The sequence below is a fragment of the Procambarus clarkii genome, chromosome 59 (assembly GCF_040958095.1).
Source record: "Procambarus clarkii isolate CNS0578487 chromosome 59, FALCON_Pclarkii_2.0, whole genome shotgun sequence".
Lineage (NCBI taxonomy): Eukaryota > Metazoa > Arthropoda > Malacostraca > Decapoda > Cambaridae > Procambarus > Procambarus clarkii.
The window spans coordinates 15429388-15454790 of NC_091208.1; the positions used below are offsets into that span (position 1 = coordinate 15429388).

The 25403-nt window shown below is 42.3% G+C and overlaps 1 protein-coding gene across 1 annotated transcript in view; it reads right to left on the reverse strand.

Moving 5' to 3' along the window:
- Positions 1 to 25403, reverse strand: part of LOC123768085 (venom carboxylesterase-6) — a 34879-nt gene that overhangs the window by 1594 nt on the left and 7882 nt on the right. The window contains exon 9 of the mRNA XM_045758372.2: positions 91 to 223. Within this exon, the coding sequence (XP_045614328.2) occupies positions 91 to 223 (133 nt within the window). The remainder of the gene's footprint in view (positions 1 to 90; positions 224 to 25403) is intronic.

A 25403-nucleotide genomic window follows, 5' to 3' on the forward strand; every position in this document is an offset into this window, starting at 1 on the left:
TCGATTACTTCCCCCAAACATAAATAACCACTCACATTAATAACGAAAATAATGTTAGTTCAACGTATTATTGAAGTGGGCGCATCTTACCCATGGGCGGCAAAGTTGGTCCAGAGAGTGAGGATGATGTCTCTCATAAAGAGGTCTGAGGGTCGTTGAAGGGGGGAGAGAATGGTTGGCGCAGTGTTGAACAGGTACTGGATGTCGTCCATGTGGCCCACCCCTGCAAGTCACGTCTCAGCCATAATTATCAATAATACAAAAAATACAACATATATATTTGGTATTTAAAGAAGTCAAAATTTCCTCTGATCATTTGTCCACAAGAAAATAATTGAATTAGCATAACAACCCGTCCTCAGGGCAGGCTCGTTACTGGAGCGGCCGTCTCTCAAGACGCAGTCATTAGTTTAACATACTGTGCAATAAAAATAGGCTTCTTCTCATATATATATATATATATATATATATATATATATATATATATATATATATATATATATATATATATATATATATATATATATATATATATATGAATTAATATTATTATCCAATAAAATTCGATGTATATAGTTCAACCTGTCCTCAGGGAGATCCACTCAAGAGAATGGATTGGGAACGACTTCATAATTAGTGATAATATCAACTCTCTATCCATGGTTAGGTTAGGTTAAGGTTGCTTAATGATTGTATAGGTTTCATTACGTTTGGTTACGTTAATATGGTATATTTTTCATAATGTGAAATATGAAATTCAAAAACTACATCAGTGTACCCAAAAATTCTGTTTACAGAAAACTCTATTCTTCCAAGAAAACTTTTTCAGTATAACTTTATATATTTTTAACCAGGGGAGGAGTCGAAGGTCTAGCCCGCAGCCCATATAAGGCCCGCGAAATCATTTCGTCTGGCCCTGCCAAGGTAACCACAAGTCAGACTCAAAATTAAATAAATCTAGGAGTATTTTTCAATGCAGCATAAATTTATATTAGCGAATCATGATAATATAAAATTTGAGGGACAACCAAGGAACGTCCATTGAGGGAGACACAAAACACATACGGACTAAAATCACTTATGGACTAATATAACAGCTCGCCTTACATCTGGGGTAATCTATGACAGAACAACTGACCACTATCCTACCTTCCTCATAGCAAACATAGACACAGCACCACCAGAAAGCAAGAAACTCTCATTCAGGCTACACAGTGAATCAGCTTTAGGCAATCTTTCTAATGCACTTCATAATATTAACTGGGAATCTGAATTTAATAATGCACAGGATATAAACTCATTAACTAACCTCTTTCTTTCCAAAACTCTAAGCCTCTACAACACTCACTGTCCCCTCCTTACCAAACAAGTAACTGATAAAAGAAAAAATAACCCGTGGCTCACAAGTGGCATAATCAAATCAATCAACAAAAAACACGAATATGAAAAGAAATTTAGGTTTGGCCTAGTTACAAAGGAAGTAGTTAAGAGGTACTCATCAGTGCTTACCAGTATCATAAGAAAAGCTAAACTTTCATATTATGAGACTAGATTCAAAGAAGCAAAAGGCAACATGGAAAAACCATCTCTAATATCCTAGGAACTAAACAACACTCCCACAACCAGATAACACTCTCTAAGGATGGCCTTACACCGTCATCTGATTTAGAAATGGCGAATGAATTTAATAGCTTCTTTTCATTGGTTGGTGCTAACCTTGCCAGTAAAATCCCACAGACTCAGACACATATCAACACATATCTCTCAGGCAGCTATCCAAACTCTCTTCTCCTCTCACCAGTCAGCCCGACAGATGTTGTGTCCATCATACACTCACTAAAAACCAAAGCTGGGAACATCAGTGAAATACCATCCATTATATACAAGAGCGCCTCCCAGGCCCTTGCCCCACCTATAGCACTGCTGTTCAACAAATCCCTTGAGTGTCATACCTTCCCTGATATCCTTAAAAAAGCAAGAGTAACACCAGTTCATAAAGGAGGTAATCCGGCAGACATAAACAATTATAGACCAATATCAAACCTACCCATACTATCAAAAATATTTGAAAAAATTATCTACAAACAGCTCTACTCCTATCTCGTAAAATTTGACATTCTTAGCCCCTGTCAGTTTGGCTTCCGCTCCCAAAAGAGTACCAACGATGCAATTATTAGTCTCCTTGATATAATTTACTCAGCCCTTGACAAAAATGAGTTTCCGATTGGACTCGTCATTGACCTGAGAAAGGCCTTTGATACTGTTAATCACAATTACCTCTTACGTAAATTCCATCATTATGGAATTCGAGGCCATACACTGGACTATATCCAATCCTATCTTAGTGATAGACACCAATGTGTAGCCATCAATAATATAACCTCTCCCACTCTACCAATAACCGTTGGAGTGCCACAGGGCAGCATTTTGGGACCTCTCTTATTTCTTATTTACATCAATGATCTGCCTAACATCTCTAATATTCTGAAACCTATTTTGTTTGCTGATGATACTACCCTCATCTACTCTAACCCCAACCCACATACACTAAATAATGTTGTTAATAATGAACTAAAAAAAGTCCACTTATGGATGTCAACCAACAAACTAACACTTAACATAGAAAAGACCTACTACATCTTATTTGGAAGTAAATCTACAAATGCAATTCAGCTTCAGATAGACAATGTAAACATTAGCAATAAAAATGATGGAAAGTTTCTTGGCCTATTCCTAGACAAGAGACTCAACTTCAGTACCCACATACAACACATAACTAAGAAAGTCTCTAAAACAGTTGGTATTCTCTCCAAAATCAGATATTATGTACCTAACTCTGCTCTCATCTCTCTATATTATGCACTAATCTATCCCTATCTTAATTATGGTATCTGTGCATGGGGTTCAACCACTGCAAACCATCTCAAGTCCATCATTACCCAGCAAAAATCTGCTATCAGAATAATAACAAATTCTGCTTTCAGACAACACTCAGCCCCCTTGTTTAACTCCCTAAACATGCTAAACATAATCTCACTCCACAAATTCTCCTGTGTCAACTACATTTACAAAACCCTGTTCTTAAATGCAAATCCTGCTCTGAAACTCTCCCTGGACAGATGTAAAGGGACCCAATATCACCACACCAGAAATAAATATCTCTTTGATATCCCCAGAGTCAAACTTAATTTGTGTAAACACTCTATGCAAATAAAGGGACCCAGTTTATGGAACTCACTCCCTATTGAATTGAAAAGCTGTCCAACTTTTGCATCATTCAAAAACAATACTAAAAAGTACCTAATTTCATCTTCATAGTTTTTTACCTTTAGATTTAAAACTGCACTGTATCTATTGCTACCCAATCTCCCAATCTTTATGTTGTTACGTACTCCTAGCTGGATACGTATATAAATTTAAATAAACTTATTTTGTTCCATTATATCATTACCTGTATATGTACACATATTATATTTTTGCAAATTATCGTGTGGTGTGGCAATGTCAGTGGGGACAGGAGCGCGGTTGCTCTTCACACGTCTAATACCTCTTAGATTCGGGAAATTAGAATTGCTGGACCTGTTCAGTTATGGGAGTTCCAGATGTCACTTTTACTTTTTATATATTGTATTAATTTACTGTAATTAAGCAGGTGGCATTGTAACTTATATATTTTGAAAGTAACTATTATATTTAATTTGCATTCTTATGTATTTTGAGAACAAGTGGTTGTTCAATTAGTTTTAAATATTAAAAAGTCTGTATTTTCCATCCCTCATCCTGGATGAGGCAGAGGGGGAGAGAATTATAGGTAGAGACGGCGCGAGAGTCAGTAGCTATAACGGACCAGGAGAGTTAACATCTCTGGGAGATAAGTCTGTTTACTTGTTGTTGTGTCATTTAGTAGATCTTTATTCTGGGAGAAACAGTATTTCTGATTTTGTTTTATAATTGATCTTGTCCATCTGTACTAAATATAATTTTGAATATATATATATATATATATATATATATATATATATATATTATATATATATATATATATATATATATATATATATATATATATATATATATATATATATATATATATATATATATATATATATATATATATAAATGCATACGTATATTTCTTCAGTCCTAAGGGAGAAATACTTTTAATTATTTGCCTGTTATCATTCATGGGGTTACACTGGTGACCCGCTTTAGACAACAGCAGTTGTAGTAACCCTAGACATTTAATGTTTGGCTGTTGTAGGGTCACGAGCCGTAACGAACGATAGGTAACATATGTACCCCATCTGAACATCTTTATCATTGCTGTCTTATGTGTACTGTCAATCTGCTGTATGGTGTCTATTAATCTTGTTTAAATTACCAATCAAGCTGTCAATGTAATCAATCAGAGCTTTAATATACCAATGTGCTTTAATATACTTACTAATCTCTCTCATCTCATTTTTTTTTCTTGCAATATATTTGTTATCATTTTATTAATTCTGATAGAATTTACCTACTTAAAATTATCTGTTAGATTAAGGACCTGTCCGAAACGCTGCGCGTACTATTGGCTTTACAAGAGTGCCATTACTGTACCATGCTATGTATTCTCACAAACCCAATGTACCTTCTTGTATATAAATAAATAAAATAAATAAATAAATAAATAAATAAATAAAATAAAATAACATACCAGACATAATTTTATGGCATAATTATGAAAATCGAAAATTTGAAATTTAGCAGGTGTGTTCTTTTGGCGGTGCCTGCCGAATTGCCGTCTTTTTGAGGGGGAAATTCGATGCACGTACATACATGTGTGTGCATGAAACATGTTTTCAGAAACCTGTGTAAGGAATCCTTCAGAACCTTGTATACCACATATGTAAGACCAATCCTGGAGTATGCGGCCCCATCATCGAGCTCGTACCTTGTCAAGCACAAGACGAAGCTGGAAAAAATTCAGAGATATGCCACTAGGTTATTTCCAGAACTAAGAGGAATGAGTTATGAGGAACAGCTGCGTGAACTGCACCTCACGTCGCTGGAAGACAGAAAAGCTCGAGGAGACATGATCACCACATACAAAATTTTCAGGGGAATTGACAGGGGTAGACAAGGATAGACTATTTAACACGGGAAGTACACGCACAAGGGGACACAGGTACCCAAAAGAGCCACAGAGACATTACAAAGAACTTCTTCAGTGTCAGAGTAGTTAGTAAATTGAATGCACCAGGTAGTGATGTGGTGGAGGCTGACTCCATACACAGTTTTAAATGTAGATATAATAGAGCTCGAGAAGCTCAGGAACCTGTACATCAGTAGATTGACGGTTGAGAGGCGGGACCAAAGAGCCAAAGCTCACTCCCGCAAGCATAACTAAGTAAGTACATGTGTTAACTAGGTGAGTACATTCCCTGCATGTGTGTATTTATACTATATCTTGAAAACTGACACACACACAGGGGTGTGTACTCACCTATTTGTGCTTGTGGGGGTTGAGCTTTGGCTTTTTGGTCCCGCCTCTCAACCGTTAATCAACTGGTGTACAGATTCCTGAGCCTACTGGGCTCTATCATATCTACATTTGAAACTGTGTATGGTGTCAGCCTCCACTACATCACTGCTTAATGCATTCCATCCGTTAACTACTCTGACACTGAAAAAGTTCTTTCTAACGTCTCTGTGGCTCATGCGGGTACTAGCTCAGTTTCCACCTGTGTCCCCTCGTTCGCGTCCCACCAGTGTTGAATAGTTTAGCCTTGTTTACCCGGTCGATTACTCTGAGGATTTTGTAGGTTGTGATCATGTCTCCCTTTACTCTTCTGTCTTCCAGTACCGTAAGGTGCATTTCCCGCTGCCTTTTCTCGTAACTCATGCCTCTTAGTTCTGGGACTAGTCTAGTGGCATACCTTTGGACTTTTTCCAGCTTCGTCTTGTGCATGACAAGGTACGGGCTCCATGCTGGGGCCGCATACTCCAGGATTGGTCTTACATATGTGGTGTACAAGATTCTGAATGATTCCTTACACAGGTTCCTGAACGCTGTTCTGATGTTAGCCAGCCTCGCATATGCCGCAGACGTTATTCTTTTTATGTGGGCTTCAGGAGACGGGTTTGGTGTGATATCAACTCCTAGATCTTTCTCTCTGTCCGTTTCATTAAGTACTTCATCTCCTATTCTGTATCCTGTGTCTGGCCTCCTGTTTCCACTGCCTAGTTTCATTACTTTGCATTTACTCGGGTTGAACTTCAACAGCCATTTGTTGGACCATTCACTCAGTCTGTCTAGGTCATCTTGTAGCCTCCTACTATCGTCCTCAGTTTTAATCCTCCTCATAATTTTTGCATCATCGGCAAACATTGAGAGAAACGATTCTATACCCTCTGGGAGATCATTTACATATATCAGAAACAGTATAGGTCCAAGGACTGACCCCTGTGGGACTCCACTCGTAACGTCTCGCCAATCTGAGACCTCACCCCTCACACTAACTCGTTGTCTCCTGTTGCTTACGTACTCCTTTATCCAATGGAGTACCTTCCCCTTCACTCCAGCCTGCATCTCCAGCTTTTTCACTAGCCTCTTGTGCGGCACTGTATCAAAGGCTTTCTGACAATCCAAAAATATGCAGTCTGCCCACCCTTCTCTTTCTTGCCTTATATTTGTTGCCTGGTCGTAGAATTCAAATAACCCTGTGAGGCAAGACCTGTCATCCCTGAACCCATGTTGATGCTGTGTTACAAAGTTCTTTCGCTCCAGGTGCTCCACTAGCTTTGTTTGCACAATCTTCTCCATCAGTTTGCATGGTAAGCAGGTTAGGGACACTGGCCTGTAATTCAGTGCCTCCTGTCTATCCCCTTTCTTGTATATCGGGACTACGTTAGCTGCTTTCCAAATTTCTGGCAGTTCCCCTGTTGCCAGTGATTTGTTATACACTATGGAGAGTGGTAGGCACAGTTCTTCTGCTCCTTCCTTTAGTATCCAAGGGGAGATTCCATCTGGGCCTAAAGCCATTGTCACATCCAACTCTAGTAAACACTTCCTTACTTCCCCGCTGGTAATCTCAAACTCTTCAAGTGGTTCCTGGTTTGTGGGAACTGACCTGTGAGATTTATATTTATTTAATTTATATGAATTTATATTTACGTTAATTTATATACTTCGACAGCAATTTGTATAATGATAAGTGGACTGTATTTCTGCAATAATCTTATAATCTCACAAATCGATCCTCTACACATTAGGGGGAGTTTATTAAATTAATATATATGCAGCCAATCAAACTACAGTATTAACTACATACATTGAAAAGGTTCCTTATCTTATAGTACAGCAGGTTAGTCCACCAGGTATAACTAGGGTGTAGACACCAAATTATCCTCTTTGAGGTAGCTTCCATATCACCCAGTAACTGGTGCACAAATCTTGCTTCCTCGTCTTGACCTGTCAAAAGTGCGCTAGCTGTGAAGCCAGAATCCTATATATGACAAGCTATATCAGAGAAAACACTATACAGTACATGGAACATGAAGACCTGGCTTAATTACCTTTAGTTTGAGGCGATTTCGCGTTCTAACCGGGTCACCCTATATAATGACATTAATGGCCATAAATGAAGATACATGGGTTTCGGAAAGAACACTTAACTTGATATGTAGACAGCGTGTTGAAAAATGGTACACCTTTGGTTTCCATAACACTACGTCCAAGTAAATTTAACAGGAGCCGAATTTGCTCCCGTGTGAGCCTCTGGTCTCAATAACAATGCCTGTTTAACACTCCATACTATTGACGTTATTGGCCGAGATTGTCCAGAATGATAGGAGCCGAATTTGCTCCACACGTCTCGGAGGTGACACAACAATGGCTGCCCTCCTTCCTCACTCTGACGCCTGGCTTACATTGTCCAAATGTCAGAAAGTGATAGAAGGGTCACATTTACTCTACTTTAATATTGATAATTAAGTTAATTTATATAAGATGTTTTTATGATGGTAAAGTCCAAAGACTAATGTATTTAAGAATAATTCCCACCATAATAGGTGGTGAATTATAATAGTATGTGGTGATGATATCCCGTTTTCTATAGACGGTAATTCCACTACAAGTTACGTTTTCTATGGGTAACTTGTTTATACAATACAGCTATTATCTGTATGATTATTAAATGGTGTCGGATTTTCCGACATAATTCCCCAGGGGCTGCTCACGGGTCGAAGTCCTAATTAGAACAGACGAACACCGATACTCCTCCTTCGAATTATTAGATTAATTTGATGTTAGTAGTTAGTAATCACACATTTGTGCGTCTGTTCGTACAGGACGGATGTCCCGTACTAGAGTTGCAGGGGTTAGAAGTCTAATGCGATTTCATTTCCCTGTCAACTCTTGAAAGGCTAATATTCAAGCCTAATTACATATTATTTAACCCAGAAGACTGGATGTGATCAAGTATTACAGTCAAGTATGATTCAGGGACTGCAGTGAGATCAGTGACCTTAGATATAACTTGAAGTTTCTTCAGGTAACTGGTCACTGATATATAAACACTGAGGCCCATGGAATACATCTTGATTAAATAATAAATGTATCAAATTAGTCATCAGATTTATTGGGGTTTAATTTAGTTAATGGATTCAGAGGATTGAATAGCTCATCATTAAAGTAAAGTATGGTTCTGAGACTGCAGTGGGTTCAGTGACATTGGTCGCAGTGACTTGTAGCTGTTTTAGGCTACTGTTCACTGATTTGCCACTGAGGCCTCATGAACTCATCTCCAGCTTTAAATGATGATACTAACATCAACCTCTGTTGGTATAGTCAGCTGTAATCTCCTTAGTATAATGCTACTGGAGAAATATAATCAGCTGACAAATTTAGATTTCTACTGGTATTGTTTATCTGCAGGCATAGGTCTCCTCAGGCTTGATACTGGGCCTGAGAGTAATTTACCTCCTGCAGAGTTTAACATGGTTATACCCTGATATTTAGTAGGGCTACCGATGAATCGATGGCAATAGTCTGTCCCAACAAGGAGACCGAAGTCAGTGAGGTGATCAGACTTAATATTATCTGCCAATTTTATTCCTCTATTTCTCAGGAATTTGGCTGTTGCTCTCAGACCTTGAACTTGTAGGTCTACTGGTATTTTGTCCACCACAATGGCTTGTACTCGACAGACGTACCTGCCTAAACGTACTGATGGTTGTACCACCTGGTAGACTTGAGGTCCTGCATCTGTTACAAACCCTGAGATGTTCAATGACGTCTGGGCTACAGGCCTTAATTGTAATTCATCTGCCAACCTTTTAGTGATGTATGTTCTCTGGGATCCTTGGTCAAACAACCCACGGGTATGGACCTTGGCCCTCTTATTCAGGATGGTAATTTGGGCAGTAGGCAAAGTCGTATTACCTTTAGACTTTGCCGATTGGACACTCTTTGTTTGTTGCACCTTGCAGTACTGTACTGTGGTGGGAATGCTATCTTCCACCTTGGGGTTTGGAGACGTTGTTTTGTGTCTCTGCACAATGTTGCATGGTGCTGACCTTTGTTACACCTATTACAGGTGTGTAATTGGGTATCACAATCCTTGATGTTATGTTTCCTGAGGCACCTCGTGCAATGTTGCAAATCTTTGAGTCGCTCAACACGGGCGTCACTATCAGGATAATTAGAGCAGTGGTACATTGAATGTTTCTCATTGCAGAACAAACATGTTCCATAGCTTCCAGTACCCTTTGGTGTCACGTTCTTGGATGACACAGTAACTATAGGCTTGGAGGGTCCCACTGCATATACGCCCACACTGTTACTGTTCCACTTTGGTGTTGAATTAATTGTCTAGATTGATTTGGAGTACCTTTGGTACTCTGTGGTTTACTATTATTGGTTTCTGAGGGTTTACTTGGTGGTTTTAATTTCTCATGTGTTCGTAATTGATGAACTACTGACTTTAAACCTTCAGATATTTCATTCATGGATAAGATGCTTTTATTGTAATGAGCACTTATTTGTCTCAATATGTCCCTAGGTATTTTCTCCTGGACAATTATTTTCAAGACCCACTCAGCCCCGTTTGTATCTGCTGTCAGGCTGAGGGCATTGATCAATGATTCTACCTCCAGCTTGAATACTTGGAGTGAATCAGCTGAAGCCTCCGGTGGGGTAAATGCAACAGCTCATGAACTAAATGTGATGTTCTTACTTCTGGATCAGCATAATTATCCTTGAGGAGTTTTACTGCCAGATCATAGCCGTCATTAGTTAATCTCAGATGGGATACTACTGTTTTAGCCTCACCTGATAATTGGCCTTGCAAATAAGAGAATTTACTACTCTTTGGTAAAGATTGTTTTGAGTCTACAAGGTCAACGAATTTGTTCCAAAATTCGTCCCAATCTTCCTCATCTTTTCCTGAGAAAGTGGGTAAATTAATTGGAGGGAGTCGAGCTTCTGCTTGACTCGTATTAGATGCAACTGTTGTTGTTGTTGCTGTTGCCTTGTTCTGGGCAATTAATTTGACATAAGGCTGTAACGTGGCCTGAGTGTGATCTTCATAATTCGCAAGATCAACCATAATGTCGTCTATTTCTGTTTCTGATAAATTAGTGTTGGCAAGTTCAGCCACATATGTTGCTATTTGACATTTGATTTGCTCAAATTTACCTGCAGCTGCTTGATAATAGCTTTCCAGGTCAGCATAATCAACTTGAGATTGTTGTGACAAATCTTCACATTTCTTGATCTGTCTTGTTAAGTGGCCTTTAAGACCTGCAAGGGTTCTTTTCATTCTCCCTGCATTATCCATACTGGCTAGTTGGTGAAGCCTTGTGGGGCTTGTACTTGGGTCGCTCATAATACTGAACAAGTACTAATGGTAGCCTAGGGTAAAATGCACTCACTAGGCAATAATCCTACCTCTACTAGAGGTTAGCACTTAAAATTAATACACATTATATATATACAATCATCCACACTAATGATTTGAGTGATAAACCAGTGTCATTGGAAGTACCTTTAGGTTAGCTCTTCTATATCACCCTAGGATGGTAGAGACACTAATTAATCACTCAAAGGTGTAATGATCATAAGTAAATTATTATATATACAACTCAACTCGAGTTGATAAAAATTACACCCAAAATAGGGTCTGGACCATTCATTAATGGTGTTAGGTTGTTCAATATAGTACAACTGACTATAGTAATAATGGGACTAGGATGAACGATAATAGTTCAACTAGTCAATGGTTTTATCCTACCCTGTTGTGGGTTGGCAATTAGTAAATATTATACTGTGATCACTAGTGCAATTTATATTAAATAATTCTCTATTTGGAGAAATAATATACACAATTATTGATAATAGCCTCTTAATTAGCCTCTATGAAACTTCTAATATTATCTAGAAGTATTAAATATTATTAGTGACCTCGCGAAATAAAGTCCACAAAATTCGTAGATAATCTCTCGCGAAATGTAACACCACGAAATCCGTGAACAATCTCGCGAAGACACAGTCACTAATTAGGCTGGCTTCAATATTAGCGCTGTCATTTCACGAAATAACACGCCACCAAATATCTGTGGGTGTGCATGAAACCGCTGACGAAGCTGAACTGGGCTGAGGGAGGCTCCTGAGCTCCCTCGAGGCTACGCTGCCGTCTTGACTGCTGGCTTTGTTTAAATAACACTGCACTAGTTTATTTAATGAATCCACTGGTTAACTGGTTCATCCGGTACTAAGATGACCAAATGTGGGTTCATAGGACCGAATATTCCGGTTCCGAAGGTCCTAATAATGTGGGAACCGACCTGTGAGATTTATATTTATTTAATTTATATGAATTTATATTTACGTTAATTTATATACTTCGATAGCAATTTGTATAATGATAAGTGGACTGTATTTCTGCAATAATCTCTTAATCTCACAAATCGATCCTCTACACATTAGGGGGAGTTTATTAAATTAATATATATGCAGCCAATCAAACTACAGTATTAACTACATACATTGAAAAGGTTCCTTATCTTATAGTACAGCAGGTTAGTCCACCAGGTATAACTAGGGTGTAGACACCAAATTATCCTCTTTGAGGTAGCTTCCATATCACCAGTAACTGGTGCACAAATCTTGCTTCCTCGTCTTGACCTGTCAAAAGTGCGCTAGCTGTGAAGCCAGAATCCTATATATGACAAGCTATATCAGAGAAAACACTATACAGTACATGGAACATGAAGACCTGGCTTAATTACCTTTAGTTTGAGGCGATTTCGCGTTCTAACCGGGTCACCCTATATAATGACATTAATGGCCATAAATGAAGATACATGGGTTTCGGAAAGAACACTTAACTTGATATGTAGACAGCGTGTTGAAAAATGGTACACCTTTGGTTTCCATAACACTACGTCCAAGTAAATTTAACAGGAGCCGAATTTGCTCCCGTGTGAGCCTCTGGTCTCAATAACAATGCCTGTTTAACACTCCATACTATTGACGTTATTGGCCGACATTGTCCAGAATGATAGGAGCCGAATTTGCTCCACACGTCTCGGAGGTGACACAACAATGGCTGCCCTCCTTCCTCACTCTGACGCCTGGCTTACATTGTCCAAATGTCAGAAAGTGATAGAAGGGTCACATTTACTCTACTTTAATATTGATAATTAAGTTAATTTTATATAAGATGTTTTTATGATGGTAAAGTCCAAAGACTAATGTATTTAAGAATAATTCCCACCATAATAGGTGGTGAATTATAATAGTATGTGGTGATGATATCCCGTTTTCTATAGACGGTAATTCCACTACAAGTTACGTTTTCTATGGGTAACTTGTTTATACAATACAGCTATTATCTGTATGATTATTAAATGGTGTCGGATTTTCCGACATGGTTAGCTATTCCCTCTCTTATCTCTGGGATTTCTCCTTGCTCTAAGGTGAAGACCTCCTGAAATTTCTTATTCAGTTCCTCACACACTTCCTTGTCGTTTGTAGTGAATCCTTCTGCCCCTATCCTTAATTTCATAACCTGTTCCTTTACTGTTGTTTTTCTCCTGATGTGGCTATGCAGGAATTTAGGCTGAGTCTTTGCCTTGCTTGTGATGTCATTTTCGTATTGTCTTTCTGCCTCTCTTCTCATCCTGACATATTCATTCCTGGCATTCTGGTATCTTTCTCTGCTCTCCAGTGTCCTGTTATTCCTATAGTTTCTCCATGCCCTTTTACTTTGCTGCTTAGCTAGCCTACATCTCTGATTAAACCATGGGTTTCTCATCTTCATTTCACTGTTTTCCTTTTGGGCTGGGACAAACTTGTTTGCTGCGTCCTTGCACTTTTGCGTGATGTAGTCCATCATATCTTGGGCCGTCTTTTCCATGAGCTCTGTTTCCCATGCTATATCTGTTAGGAATTTTCTTATCTCCTTATAGTTTCCCTTTCGGTATGCTAACCTTTCGGTTTCAGTATCCCTCCTCGAGTTCAATAACTCTTCTTCAATCAGGTACTCAAACACCAATACACTGTGGTCGCTCATTCCTACTGGGGCCTCAAAGCCGATTTCTCTTATGTCAGAGTCGTTCAGGATGAAGACCAGGTCGAGTCTCGCTGGTTCGTCATTTCCTCTCATCCTTGTGGGTTCTCTGACATGCTGGGTTAAAAAGTTTCTAGTCACCACCTCCAGTAGTTTGGCTCTCCACGTATTCTCGCCTCCATGCAGTTCCTTGTTCTCCCAGTCAATCCTTCCGTGATTGAAATCCCCCATGATGAGCAGGTGAGATCTATTTCTACAGGCAGCAGAGGCTGCCCTCTCAATTATAGTGTTAACTGCCATGTTGTTTTTGTACTCTTGACTGGGTCTTCTGTCATTTGGTGGAGGGTTATATATTACTGCTACTACTATTCTTGGTCCTCCCATTGTCATGGTGCCTACTATGTAGTCTCTGAAACCCTCACAGCCCGGGATAGCCATCTCCTTAAAACTCCATTCCTTTCTCATGAGTAGGGCCACTCTGCCTCCTCCCCTACCTTCCCTCTCTTTCCTTATTACTGTGTACTCCTGGGAAAACACGGCATTCATTATGATTCCGAGAGTTTTGTTTCAGTGAGTCCGATTACATCTGGGTTCACTTCTTGTGCTCTTTCCCTTAGTTCACTTGCCTTGCTTGTGATCCCATCTATGTTCGAGTACATTACCCTGAAACTAACTCTCTTCTGCTTCTCCTCTGGGGGGAACCTGTGGGGTCTGGGGTGAGCTGGAGCTGGGAGGATCTGGTACGGGGAAACTGGTGGAGGAGGAAGGGCTTGGGGGGCTGGGGGGGAGGGGGAGGGTAGGGGGGGGGTGAGAGTGGGAGGGTTGGGGGGGTGGGTGAGAAGGGGAGGGTTGAGGGGGGTGAGAGGTGGAGGTTTGGGGGGGTGAGAGGGGGAGGGTTGGGGGGATGGGGGAAAAGGGGGGGTTTGGGGGGCAGTAAAGGGGGGAGGGCTTGGGGGCGTGGGGGAAAGGGAAGGCTGAGGTGGGTGAGGAAGAGGGGAGGGGTTTTGGGGAGTGGTGGAGAGGGGAAGGCTTAGGTGGGGTGGGGGAGAGTTGGGGGCGGGGAAGAACGGAGGGCTTGTGGGTGGGAGAGACGGGAGGGCATGTGGGAAAAGGGAGGGCTTGGGGGATGGGGGAGAAGGGAAGTCCTGGGGGAGGGGGGGTGGGAGGAGGGGGGTGAGCTGCTTCCTGAGAGGAAGCCACTTCCATGGCAACTTCTTTAACTGCAGACCTAGCTTCAGGGCTCTTTTTAAGCATATCAGCAAATGAGGGGGTCCTGGGGGGAGGGGGAGTGGGAGGAGGGGGGTGAGTGGAAGGAGGGGGGTGGGGGGGGGGCTGACAGGGGTTGGGGCAGGTAGGGTGTCTGTTGGGTAGAATGTGGGGGTGGTGCCGCATTCCCTGTGGCTATTGCACTGTTTGAGGAGGGTTTCCCACTCCCCTCTGTGATTGTAGGGATCGAGGTTGTGGCTCCCTGATTCCTTTCTCTCTCTCCCTGCCCTCCTTCCTTGCGTCTGCTGCCTGCTTTCTCTCTTCCCTTGTCATATCCCTCTGCAGGAATACTTTTTTGAACTTCTCTACATTTGCTAGACCACTGTTCCTTGCTAACAGTTCCTCTTTTGTGATTTCGCTCATGAATACCACCTTTATCATTCGGTCTCTGTCCTTGTTGTACTTTCCAAGTCTGAAAACCTTTTCAACATTTTGTTCAGTTCCCTCCGTCCTTACCTCTTTAAGGATCTCGGTAACTATGTTTTTGTCCTTATCTCTCCGCTCCTTTGGTCTGGTCCCTTTTTGCTCTTTAATTCTTGCTACTACTACTGCTCTTTTTCTCTCTATCAGCCGGCTAGTACATCTAGCTGCTTCCTGAGAGGAAGCCACTTCCATGGCAACTTCCTTAACTGCAGACCTAGCTTCAGGGCTCTTTTTAAGCATATCAGCAAATGAGAGCCGAGGTGTGGAGGTCCCCTCCACAGTAGCATTCCTGTCTCCCTGAGGCACAGTTTGTGTCTGGTATTGTGGAAAAGTCTTCAGGCATCTTATCTCCTCTTTCGCTGCCCTTAGTTCATCCTGCAGGTTGGCAACTGTCTCCCTCATTACCCTCAGTCCTGCAGAAATGTGTGTGTGTGTGTGTGTAGGGGAACCGGCGGCCGAGCAGACAGCACGCTGGAGACGTGATCCTGTGGTCCCTGGTTCGATCCCGAGCGCCAGCAAGAAACGATGGGCAGAGTTTCTTTCACCCTATGCAGTAAATAGTATACTATTTCTATTCCCCAGCAGTAAATAGGTACCTGGGAGCTAGTCAGCTGTCACGGGCTGCTTCCTGGGGTGTGTGTGTGTGCGATGTGAAAAAAATAGTAGTAGTAGTAGTAGTAGTAGTTAGAAAAAGTTGATTGATAGTTGAGAGCCGGGCCGAAAGAGCAGAGCTCAACCCCCGCAAGCACAACTAGGTGAATACAAACACACACACACATACACACACACACACACACACACACACACACACACACACACACACACACACACCCGCCTCCCTCCTCTGCATAGAAAACCCCCTACCCCAAACCCTCCCTGCCCCCACTCAAATGTTCAGCCAAATCTCCCTCCTCCCACACCCAATCCCCACCCTTCTACCCCTCCCCTCCTCCCGAGTCCTCCCTCCCCCCCTTTCCTTCCCGTCCTCCCTCCCCTTTCACCCCATACCCTCCCTGTCCCTCCCCCTTCACTGGATCCCCCGCCCCTCATCCCAGTATCCTCTGAGACCCTGTTATCCACCTCACAGGTCCTCACACCCATGGAACAGCCTCCCCCACCAGCAGAACACTCACCAAGGAGGCGATTTGAGAAGGGACAGAAGAAAGTGAGCCTCAAAGCGATGTACACTAACATAGATGGAATTACAAATAAAGCAAATGAGCTTGGAGAACTGGTACTAGAGGAAAACCCAGACATAATAGCCCTCACGGAAACAAAGATCACGAAAACGATAACAAATGCAGTGTTCCCACAGGACTATTATGTTATGAGGAAAGAGAGGGAAGGAAGAGGTGGGGGTGGTGTAGCTCTGCTGGTAAAAAAAGGCTGGGAATTTAAGGAGATGGATATTCAGGGCTGTGAAGGTTTCAGTGACTACATAGCAGGTACTGTAACAAATGGAGGGAAAAAAATTATACTCGCAGTCATATATAATCCACCACCAAATGACAGAAGACCTAGACAGGAATATGATAGAAACAACATGGCCACCATTAACATAATAGAAAGAGCAGCTTCTGTTGCTAGCAGGAATGGATCTGGACTACTAATTATGGGAGACTTCAACCATGGGAAGATAGATTGGAAGAACAGAGACCCGCATGGAGGACCAGAAACATGGAGAGCTAAGCTGCTGGACGTGGCAACAAGAAACTTTCTAAGCCAGCACACCAAAGAACCAACAAGAATGAGAGGAGAAGATGAACCAGCAATGCTTGATTTGATATTTACCCTAAATGAACGGGATATAAGAGAAGTTAAGATGGAAGCGCCCTTGGGAATGAGTGACCACAGTGTATTGAACTTTGAGTACCTAGTAGAACTAGGACTTATCTTCCCCCAAAAAGAACTAGGAATCAAAAGGCTGGCATACCGAAAGGGGAATTATGAACAGATGAGAAGTTTCCTAAGTGAAATACCTTGGGACACAGACCTCAGAGACAAGTCTGTACAGGGTATGATGGACTATGTTACCCAAAAGTGTCAGGAGGCAGTAAACAGGTTCATCCCGGCCCAAAGGGAAAAATCCGAGAAGCAACAGAAGAATCCATGGTATAATAGGGCATGTATGGAAGCGAAGAAACTGAACAAAAAGGCGTGGAGGAACTTCCGGAATAACAGAACACCAGAAAGCAGAGAGAGATACCAGAGAACCAGGAATGAGTACGTCAGGGTGAGAAGAGAAGCAGAGAAAAATTTTGAAAATGATATAGCAAACAAAGCCAAGACCGAACCAAAGCTACTCCACAGTCACATCAGAAGGAAAACAACAGTGAAAGAACAGGTAGTGAAACTTAGAACAGGCGAGGACAGGTATACAGAGAATGACAGAGAGGTGTGTGAGGAACTCAACAAGAGGTTCCAGGAGGTCTTCACAATAGAACAGGGTGAGGTCACTGTGCTAGGAGAAAGGGAGGTAAACCAGGCGGCCTTGGAGGAGTTCGAAATTACGAGAGAGGAGGTCAAGAGACACCTGCTGGATCTGGATGTTAGAAAGGCTGTTGGTCCAGATGGGATCTCACCATGGGTACTGAAAGAGTGTGCAGAGGCACTTTGCTTGCCACTCTCCATAGTGTATAGTAAGTCACTAGAGACGGGAGACCTACCAGAAATATGGAAGACGGCGAATGTGGTCCCAATATACAAAAAGGGCGACAGACAAGAGGCACTGAACTACAGGCCAGTGTCCTTGACTTGTATACCATGCAAGGTGATGGAAAAGATCGTGAGAAAAAACCTGGTAACACATCTGGAGAGAAGGGACTTCGTGACAAATCGCCAACATGGATTCAGGGAGGGTAAATCTTGCCTTACAGGCTTGATAGAATTCTACGATGAGGTGACACAGATTAAGCAAGAAAGAGGGCTGGGCGGACTGCATTTTCTTGGATTGTCGGAAAGCCTTTGACACAGTACCGCATAAGAGGCTTGTACATAAGCTGGAGAGACAGGCAGGTGTAGCTGGTAAGGTGCTCCAGTGGATAAGGGAGTATCTAAGCAATAGGAAGCAGAGAGTTACGGTGAGGGGTGAGACCTCCGATTGGCGTGAAGTCACCAGTGGAGTCCCACAGGGCTCTGTACTCGGTCCTATCTTGTTTCTGATATATGTACATGATCTCCCGGAGGGTATCGATTCATTTCTCTCAATGTTTGCGGACAATGCTAAAATTATGAGAAGGATTAAAACAGAAGAGGACTGTTTGAGGCTTCAAGAAGACCTAGACAAGCTGAAGGAATGGTCGAACAAATGGTTGTTAGAGTTTAACCCAACCAAATGTAATGTAATGAAGATAGGATAGGATAGCAGGAGGCCAGATACAAGGTATCATCTGGGAGAGGAAATTCTTCAGGAGTCAGAGAAGGAAAAAGACTTGGGGGTTGATATCACGCCAGACCTGTCTCCTGCAGCACATATCAAGCGGATAACATCAGCGGCATATGCCAGGCTGGCCAACATACGAACGGCATTCAGACACTTGTGTAAAGAATCATTCAGAACTTTGTATACCACATATGTCAGGCCAATCCTGGAGTATGCAGCCCCAGCATGGAGTCCATATCTAGTCAAGGATAAGACTAAACTGGAAAAGGTTCAAAGGTTTGCCACCAGACTAGTACCCAAGCTGAGGGGTATGAGCTACGAGGAGAGACTACGGGAATTAAACCTCACTTCGCTGGAAGACAGAAGAGTTAGGGGGGACATGATCACCACATTCAAGATTCTGAAGGGGATTGATAGGGTAGATAAAGACAGTCTATTTAACACAAGGGGAACACGCACAAGGGGACACAGGTGGAAACTGAGTGCCCAAATGAGCCACAGAGATATTAGAAAGAACTTTTTTAGTGTCAGAGTGGTTGACAAATGGAATGCATTAGGGGGTGATGTGGTGGAGGCTGACTCCATACACAGTTTCAAGTGTAGATATGACAGAGCCCGATAGGCTCAGGAATCTGTACACCTGTTGATTGACGGTTGAGAGGCGGGACCAAAGAGCCAGAGCTCAACCCCCGCAAACACAACTAGGTGAGTACAACTAGGTGAGTACACACACACACACACACACACACACACACACACACACAACACACACACACACACACACACACACCCCACAAACGACAAGGAAGTGTGTGAGGAACTGAATAAGAAATTCCAAGAGGTCTTCACCTTAGAGCAAGGAGAAATCCCAGAGATAAGAGAGGAAATAGCTAACCAGGAACCACTGGAAGAGTTTGAGATTACCAGCGGGGAAGTAAGGAAGTGTTTACTAGAATTGGATGTGACAAGGGCTACAGGCCCAGATGGAATCTCCCCTTGGATACTTAAGGAAGGAGCATAAGAAATGTGCCTCCCGCTCTCCATGGTGTATAACAAATCACTGGCAACAGGGGAACTGCCAGAAATTTGGAAAGCAGCTAACGTAGTCCCGATATACAAGAAAGGGGATAGACAGGAGGCACTGAATTACAGACCAGTGTCCCTAACCTGCATACCATGCAAGATGATGGAGAAGATTGTGCGAAGAAAGCTAGTGGAGTACCTGGAGCGAAAGAACTTTGTAACACAGCATCAACATGGATTCAGGGATGGCAGGTCCTGCCTCACAGGGTTACTTGAATTCTACGACCAGGCAACAAAAATAAGGCAAGAAAGAGAAGGGTGGGCAGACTGCATATTTTTGGATTGTCAGAAAGCCTTTGATACAGTGCCACACAAGAGGCTAGTGAAAACACTGGAGATGCAGGCTGGAGTGAAAGGGAAGGTACTCCGTTGGATACAGGAGTACCTAAGTAACAGGAGACAACGAGTCAGTGTGAGGGGTGAGGTCTCAGATTGGCGAGACGTTACGAGTGGAGTACCGCAGGGGTCAGTCCTTGGACCTATACTGTTTCTGATATATGTAAATGATCTTCCAGAGGGTGTAGAATCGTTTCTCTCAATGTTTGCCGATGATGCAAAAATTATGAGGAGGATTGAAACTGAGGACGATACTAGGAGGCTACAAGATGACCTAGACAGACTGAGTGAATGGTCCAACAAATGGCTGTTGAAGTTCAACCCGAGTAAATGCAAAGTAATGAAACTAGGTGGTGGAAATAGGAGGCCAAACACAGGATACAGAATAGGAGATGAAGTACTTAATGAAACGAACAGAGAGAAAGATCTAGAAGTTGATATCACACCAAACCTGTCTCCTGAAGCCCACATAAAAAGAATGACGTCTGCGGCATATGCGAGGCTGGCTAACATCAGAACAGCGTTCAGGAACCTGTGTAAGGAATCATTCAGAATCTTGTACACCACATATGTAAGACCAATCCTGGAGTATGCGGCCCCAGCATGGAGCCCGTACCTTGTCAAGCACAAGACGAAGCTGGAAAAAGTACAAAGGTATGCCACTAGACTAGTCCCAGAACTAAGAGGCATGAGTTACGAGGAAAGGCTGCGGGAAATGAACCTTACGACACTGGAAGACAGAAGAGTAAGGGGAGACATGATCACAACCTACAAAATCCTCAGAGGAATCAACCGGGTAAACAAGGATAAACTATTCAACACTGGTGGGACGCGAACAAGGGGACACAGGTGGAAACTGAGTACCCACATGAGCCACAGAGACGTTAGAAGGAACTTTTTCAGTGTCAGAGTAGTTAACGGATGGAATGCACTAGGCAGTGATGTGGTGGAGGCTGACTCCATACACAGTTTTAAATGTAGATATGATAGAGCCCAGTAGGCTCAGGAATCTGTACACCAGTTGATTGACAGTTGAGAGGCGGGACCAAAGAGCCAAAGCTCAACCCCCGCAAGCACAAATAGGTGAGTACAAATAGGTGAGTACACACACACAATCCCTCCCTCTCTCTCTCTCTCTCTCTCTCTCTCTCTCTCTCTCTCTCTCTCTCTCTCTCTCTCTCTCTCTCTCTCTCTCTCTCTCTCTCTCTCTCTCTCTCTCTCTCTCTCTCTCTCTCTCTCTCTCTCTCTCTCCTCCCTCTTTCCCTCTCTCACCCCTCTCCCTTCCCTCACCCTCCCCTCCACCCTCGCCTTCTCCCACTCTCGCCCACCCTTTCTCTCTATTGCTCTCTCTCTCTCTTGCTCTCTTATTTGCTCTGTCTCTTTTGCTCTTTCTCTCTCTCTCTCTCTCTCTCTCTCTCTCTCTCTCTCTCTCTCTCTCTCTCTCTCTCTCTCTCTCTCTCTCTCTCTCTCTCTCTCTCTCTCTCTCTCTCTCTCTTCCTCTCTGCCCCTCCTCTGGCTAACCCTATCAAAACATAGCAGGGAAAGGGACTAAGATGGCAGGAGGACCCACCAGGGACACAGGGAATAGTCAAAGTGACCAAATGAAGAAAATGTTAGCCCAGGTTTGGGAGGAATTCAGGAAGGAGATGCATGAAATGATGACTACAATTAGCAACCTGCAAAGTGAGCTGACAGCAACAAAGGAGGAGATCAAAGCCCTCACATAGAAAAATAATGACAGTAAGCATCAGATAATCATCCAAAGGGAAGATGGAATTGTCGCATTGGAAGGACATGCCTCTTATGTTACGTCTATTTGAGTGGATAACAGACCTCTACCTTTCCTTGGAGTGTCCTTTAACCTAGCGGAAGAAGTTGAGAAATGAAGAAGATTGAGGGGGATACCTATGGAAAGGTACACCCACAGTCTACCACATTAACCAAGAACACCGACCACAATTAAGTGGTAAGAAGAGTAATGGGGTGTGTGAGGTTGTCAAATTGACAATGCTGTCCCGACCTGTGACGGAGTCAATAAGGTCGGTGGCCAGTAGCATTTGTCAGCGCCAGCATATAGGCGGCTAAGGACATTATAATATTGAGTTACAAGTATGACCTATGATAATGTGCACATGAGCTGAGGTGAAGTGAGCCAACCAGTGACAGTTTTCGCCGGTGGTCAGTGAAGCGAGTGTTCATTTGTTGAAACTAAGGACTATCATGACAGTTCCAGTGAAATATCATCTTGCAGTGAATAGTGACAGTGTTGGTAGAGACCGTTTAGAGACTATATCTATAACACTACAGTCTCGACCGTTGGTAGAGACTATAGTGTTAGACGAGTAGCATGTTAAGTCGTTACCTGAAAGCTACACAGAGACGGATTGACAGTAGTATGTCAATGGAAGTGACAGCTGAGGGAAGTGACGCCGAAAATAACAGCAGCTGTGGCAGTTCCTTGACAGGAGCGAGTAGAGTTTCTTCACTGTGACTGTCATCAGCTGTTACTTAAGTAAAAAAAAAAAACCTTCCCTCTCCCCTTGAATTCCTTCCATATTTCAGAAGGAAACATGTAGGAAAAATGCTTGTGATTATTATTATTATTATTATTATTATTATTATTATTATTATTATTATTATTATTATTATTATTATTATTATTATTATTATTATTATTATTATTATTATTATTATTAATAAGATGCATAAATGATTCTATATATTGATTATGAGAGATATGCTATAATATTAGAACTGACATTGTAGTGACACATATAAGATTTTGGAAATTTGTTTGAATGATTCCATTAACTCATTTCGAAAACCTAATACTGATTGTGAAGATTTGTTCAGTAAAATACTAGCTATTTGCCAGAGGTGGAGGTCTACCCCAAGGGGATGTTCACAGTTAAAGGAAACTTTGAGTTAAGTGAACCCAGTGTGATTATTTTAATGTATATTATTGGTAGATGAGGCTACTCTTGATGAGGTTACGTATATAATTCTTTCACTAGTAAATATCATAGTTGTTTTAAGATATGTTTGCAAATCCCCTCCATTTTCATAGACTTGCCATGATATGAGTACGGGTTGTGGTAAATCTGGAGTTTACTGAGTGCTGAGAAAATTAAAAACACTGACACTTTGTAGGAGTTCGATATGTAAACTGAAGAGAGGAACTAGGCTGAAGGCAAGAGGAGAGGTGGCCGTCGTACCAACACATGGTTCCTGACCAACCGTATCGATACCAGTCGTAGTCCTCAGGTAAACAAGGAACACTGCAGTGGTGTTGTCGACGCTTAGAGTGAGGGCCTCAGCCAGAGGAATCCAAGCCAAGCCATTCTTACAACCAGAAACAATGGTTGGCTTTGTATCCAACCATTTGGGCTGGACGGTAGAGCGACGTCTCACTACATGCAGGTCGCCGTTCAATCCCCGACCATCCAAGAGATTGGGCACCATTCCTTCACTCCATCCCTTCCCAAATCCATATCCAAACCCCTACAAGTGTTGTATAGTCGTAGTGGGTTGGCGCTTTCTCCTTTCTTCCCTTCCTGGCTTTGTGCTTCTCTCCGAGTTCGTTTATCTGTCACTTGAAGAGCAGACAGTGATCTAAGGGTCCATTCCATGGCACAGAATAAAGGAGGTGTTATACCACAGTGAAAGCTGATGGCGTAACCTAGTGAGTGGTTTACATGGGATTACACTCCTCATTTTACTCTACCACCCTATGGGGGATATTTGATGGTTCTTGCAGTCCTCGGTGGAATTGCTAGTCTCTGAGGTCACAGGGCGAATTCAGGGGTAATGTGCTGGTCCATACGGTATTTCGGTAAGAACACGGAGGTTGTAGTTCAAGAAAGAGGTACCACAAGACAGTTAAAAGGTAGACTATTATTGGAACTGTAATATGCTTTCTGACCATCACAAATATCTAAATAACTATCCAGGTGGTTTGAAGGTGTATGTTGTTTATCATTGTAATGGACTTGGTCTGAGGATGGACTCGTATAGTTAAGGTCAGGTTAGATTCGAGCTGAGGACGTCAATGAAACAGTACTCGAGAAAAGTACATATGCCATCAGTTGTGAGTCGTGTGTGTAAACCGCTTTGCATTCATTAACAGGGGGTTTGGCGGCTGGATTAACGACTTTTGGCCTTTAATGATGAGGACAGGCTTCACACACTGGACCCTGCGTGATGATTTTTTTTTTTGTTTGCAGGGATATTCTTGCGCGGGCCCTAAGCCTTTGGCTGGCCCACTAAGTGTTGCTTGTTTCTGTTTTACTTGGGCGGAGTATGAGTATTTATGACTCGTATGGTCGCTTCAGTAAGATTTTGCCATATGTGTTTAACAACTTCTTCTGCTCTGTTGAATCTAAGTTGAAATCTTAATGGGTTTGTAACTGTGCACTGTGTTAGATAATGTTCCAGTGGTCTGTCGGGCATTTCTCCACAGTGCTGACATTTCCTATCATCTTTCGGAACTTGTAAGCCTATTTCCCATGCACATGGGTATCCAAGCCTGATGCGACGTAAGTGTACTTCTGTTGCTCTACTTTCATCAAACTAAGTGGTTCGTAGTTGGTTGAATTCTTGTACCAACCCACAGATCCTGATGTTGCAACTGCTGTGTTGTGGTCACTGTACATCTTTTGCATTGCTCTGTTTCTAATTACTTTCTTAATCTGTGATATGTAAATGTCTACATTTCTTCTCTTAGGAGCAAGTTTTGCAGCTTCGTCTGCAATGTCATTTCCTATTATTCCCACATGACTTGGCACCCAGTTGATAAGTACCCGTCGGTCTTGTCGTTTGAGTGTTTGCATTAATGATATGACATTTGTGATCAGATGTATGTTATCACATATGTGTTCTTGTTGCAAGGTTTCAATGGCGGTTCTCGAATCTTTATGTATGATAACATGTTGTCGGTGTTCAGCAAAAGCATGTTCCAAAGCCTTTTGAATGGCTAGCATCTCTGTAAAGTCGAACACCCATTTGAGAGCCTCCAACTATTTACAGTTTCCTGCTTTAACTGCAGCTCCGGTTTCTTGTCCCTGCTGGTCTACTGATCCATCTGTGAAGTAAGTGAAGCTGTCGGATGCCATGTTTGCTTCTATATGCATCTGTGCAATGTTATGTAGCAGATGAGGATTTGTCTGGTTCTTTTTTCCTTCAATAACAATAATCTTAATGTCTGCTGGCGAAGATTCCCAAGGGGCTTGCATAACAAAGTCTGCATGCATTTCGTCGACACCGTTCTCAGTGACTGTGTTTGCGTGATGATGATGATGTAAACCCAGCTTCACTCCCAGCTTGACTGACTTACAGACAGCTGTGTGCTTAAGTCTGCACAA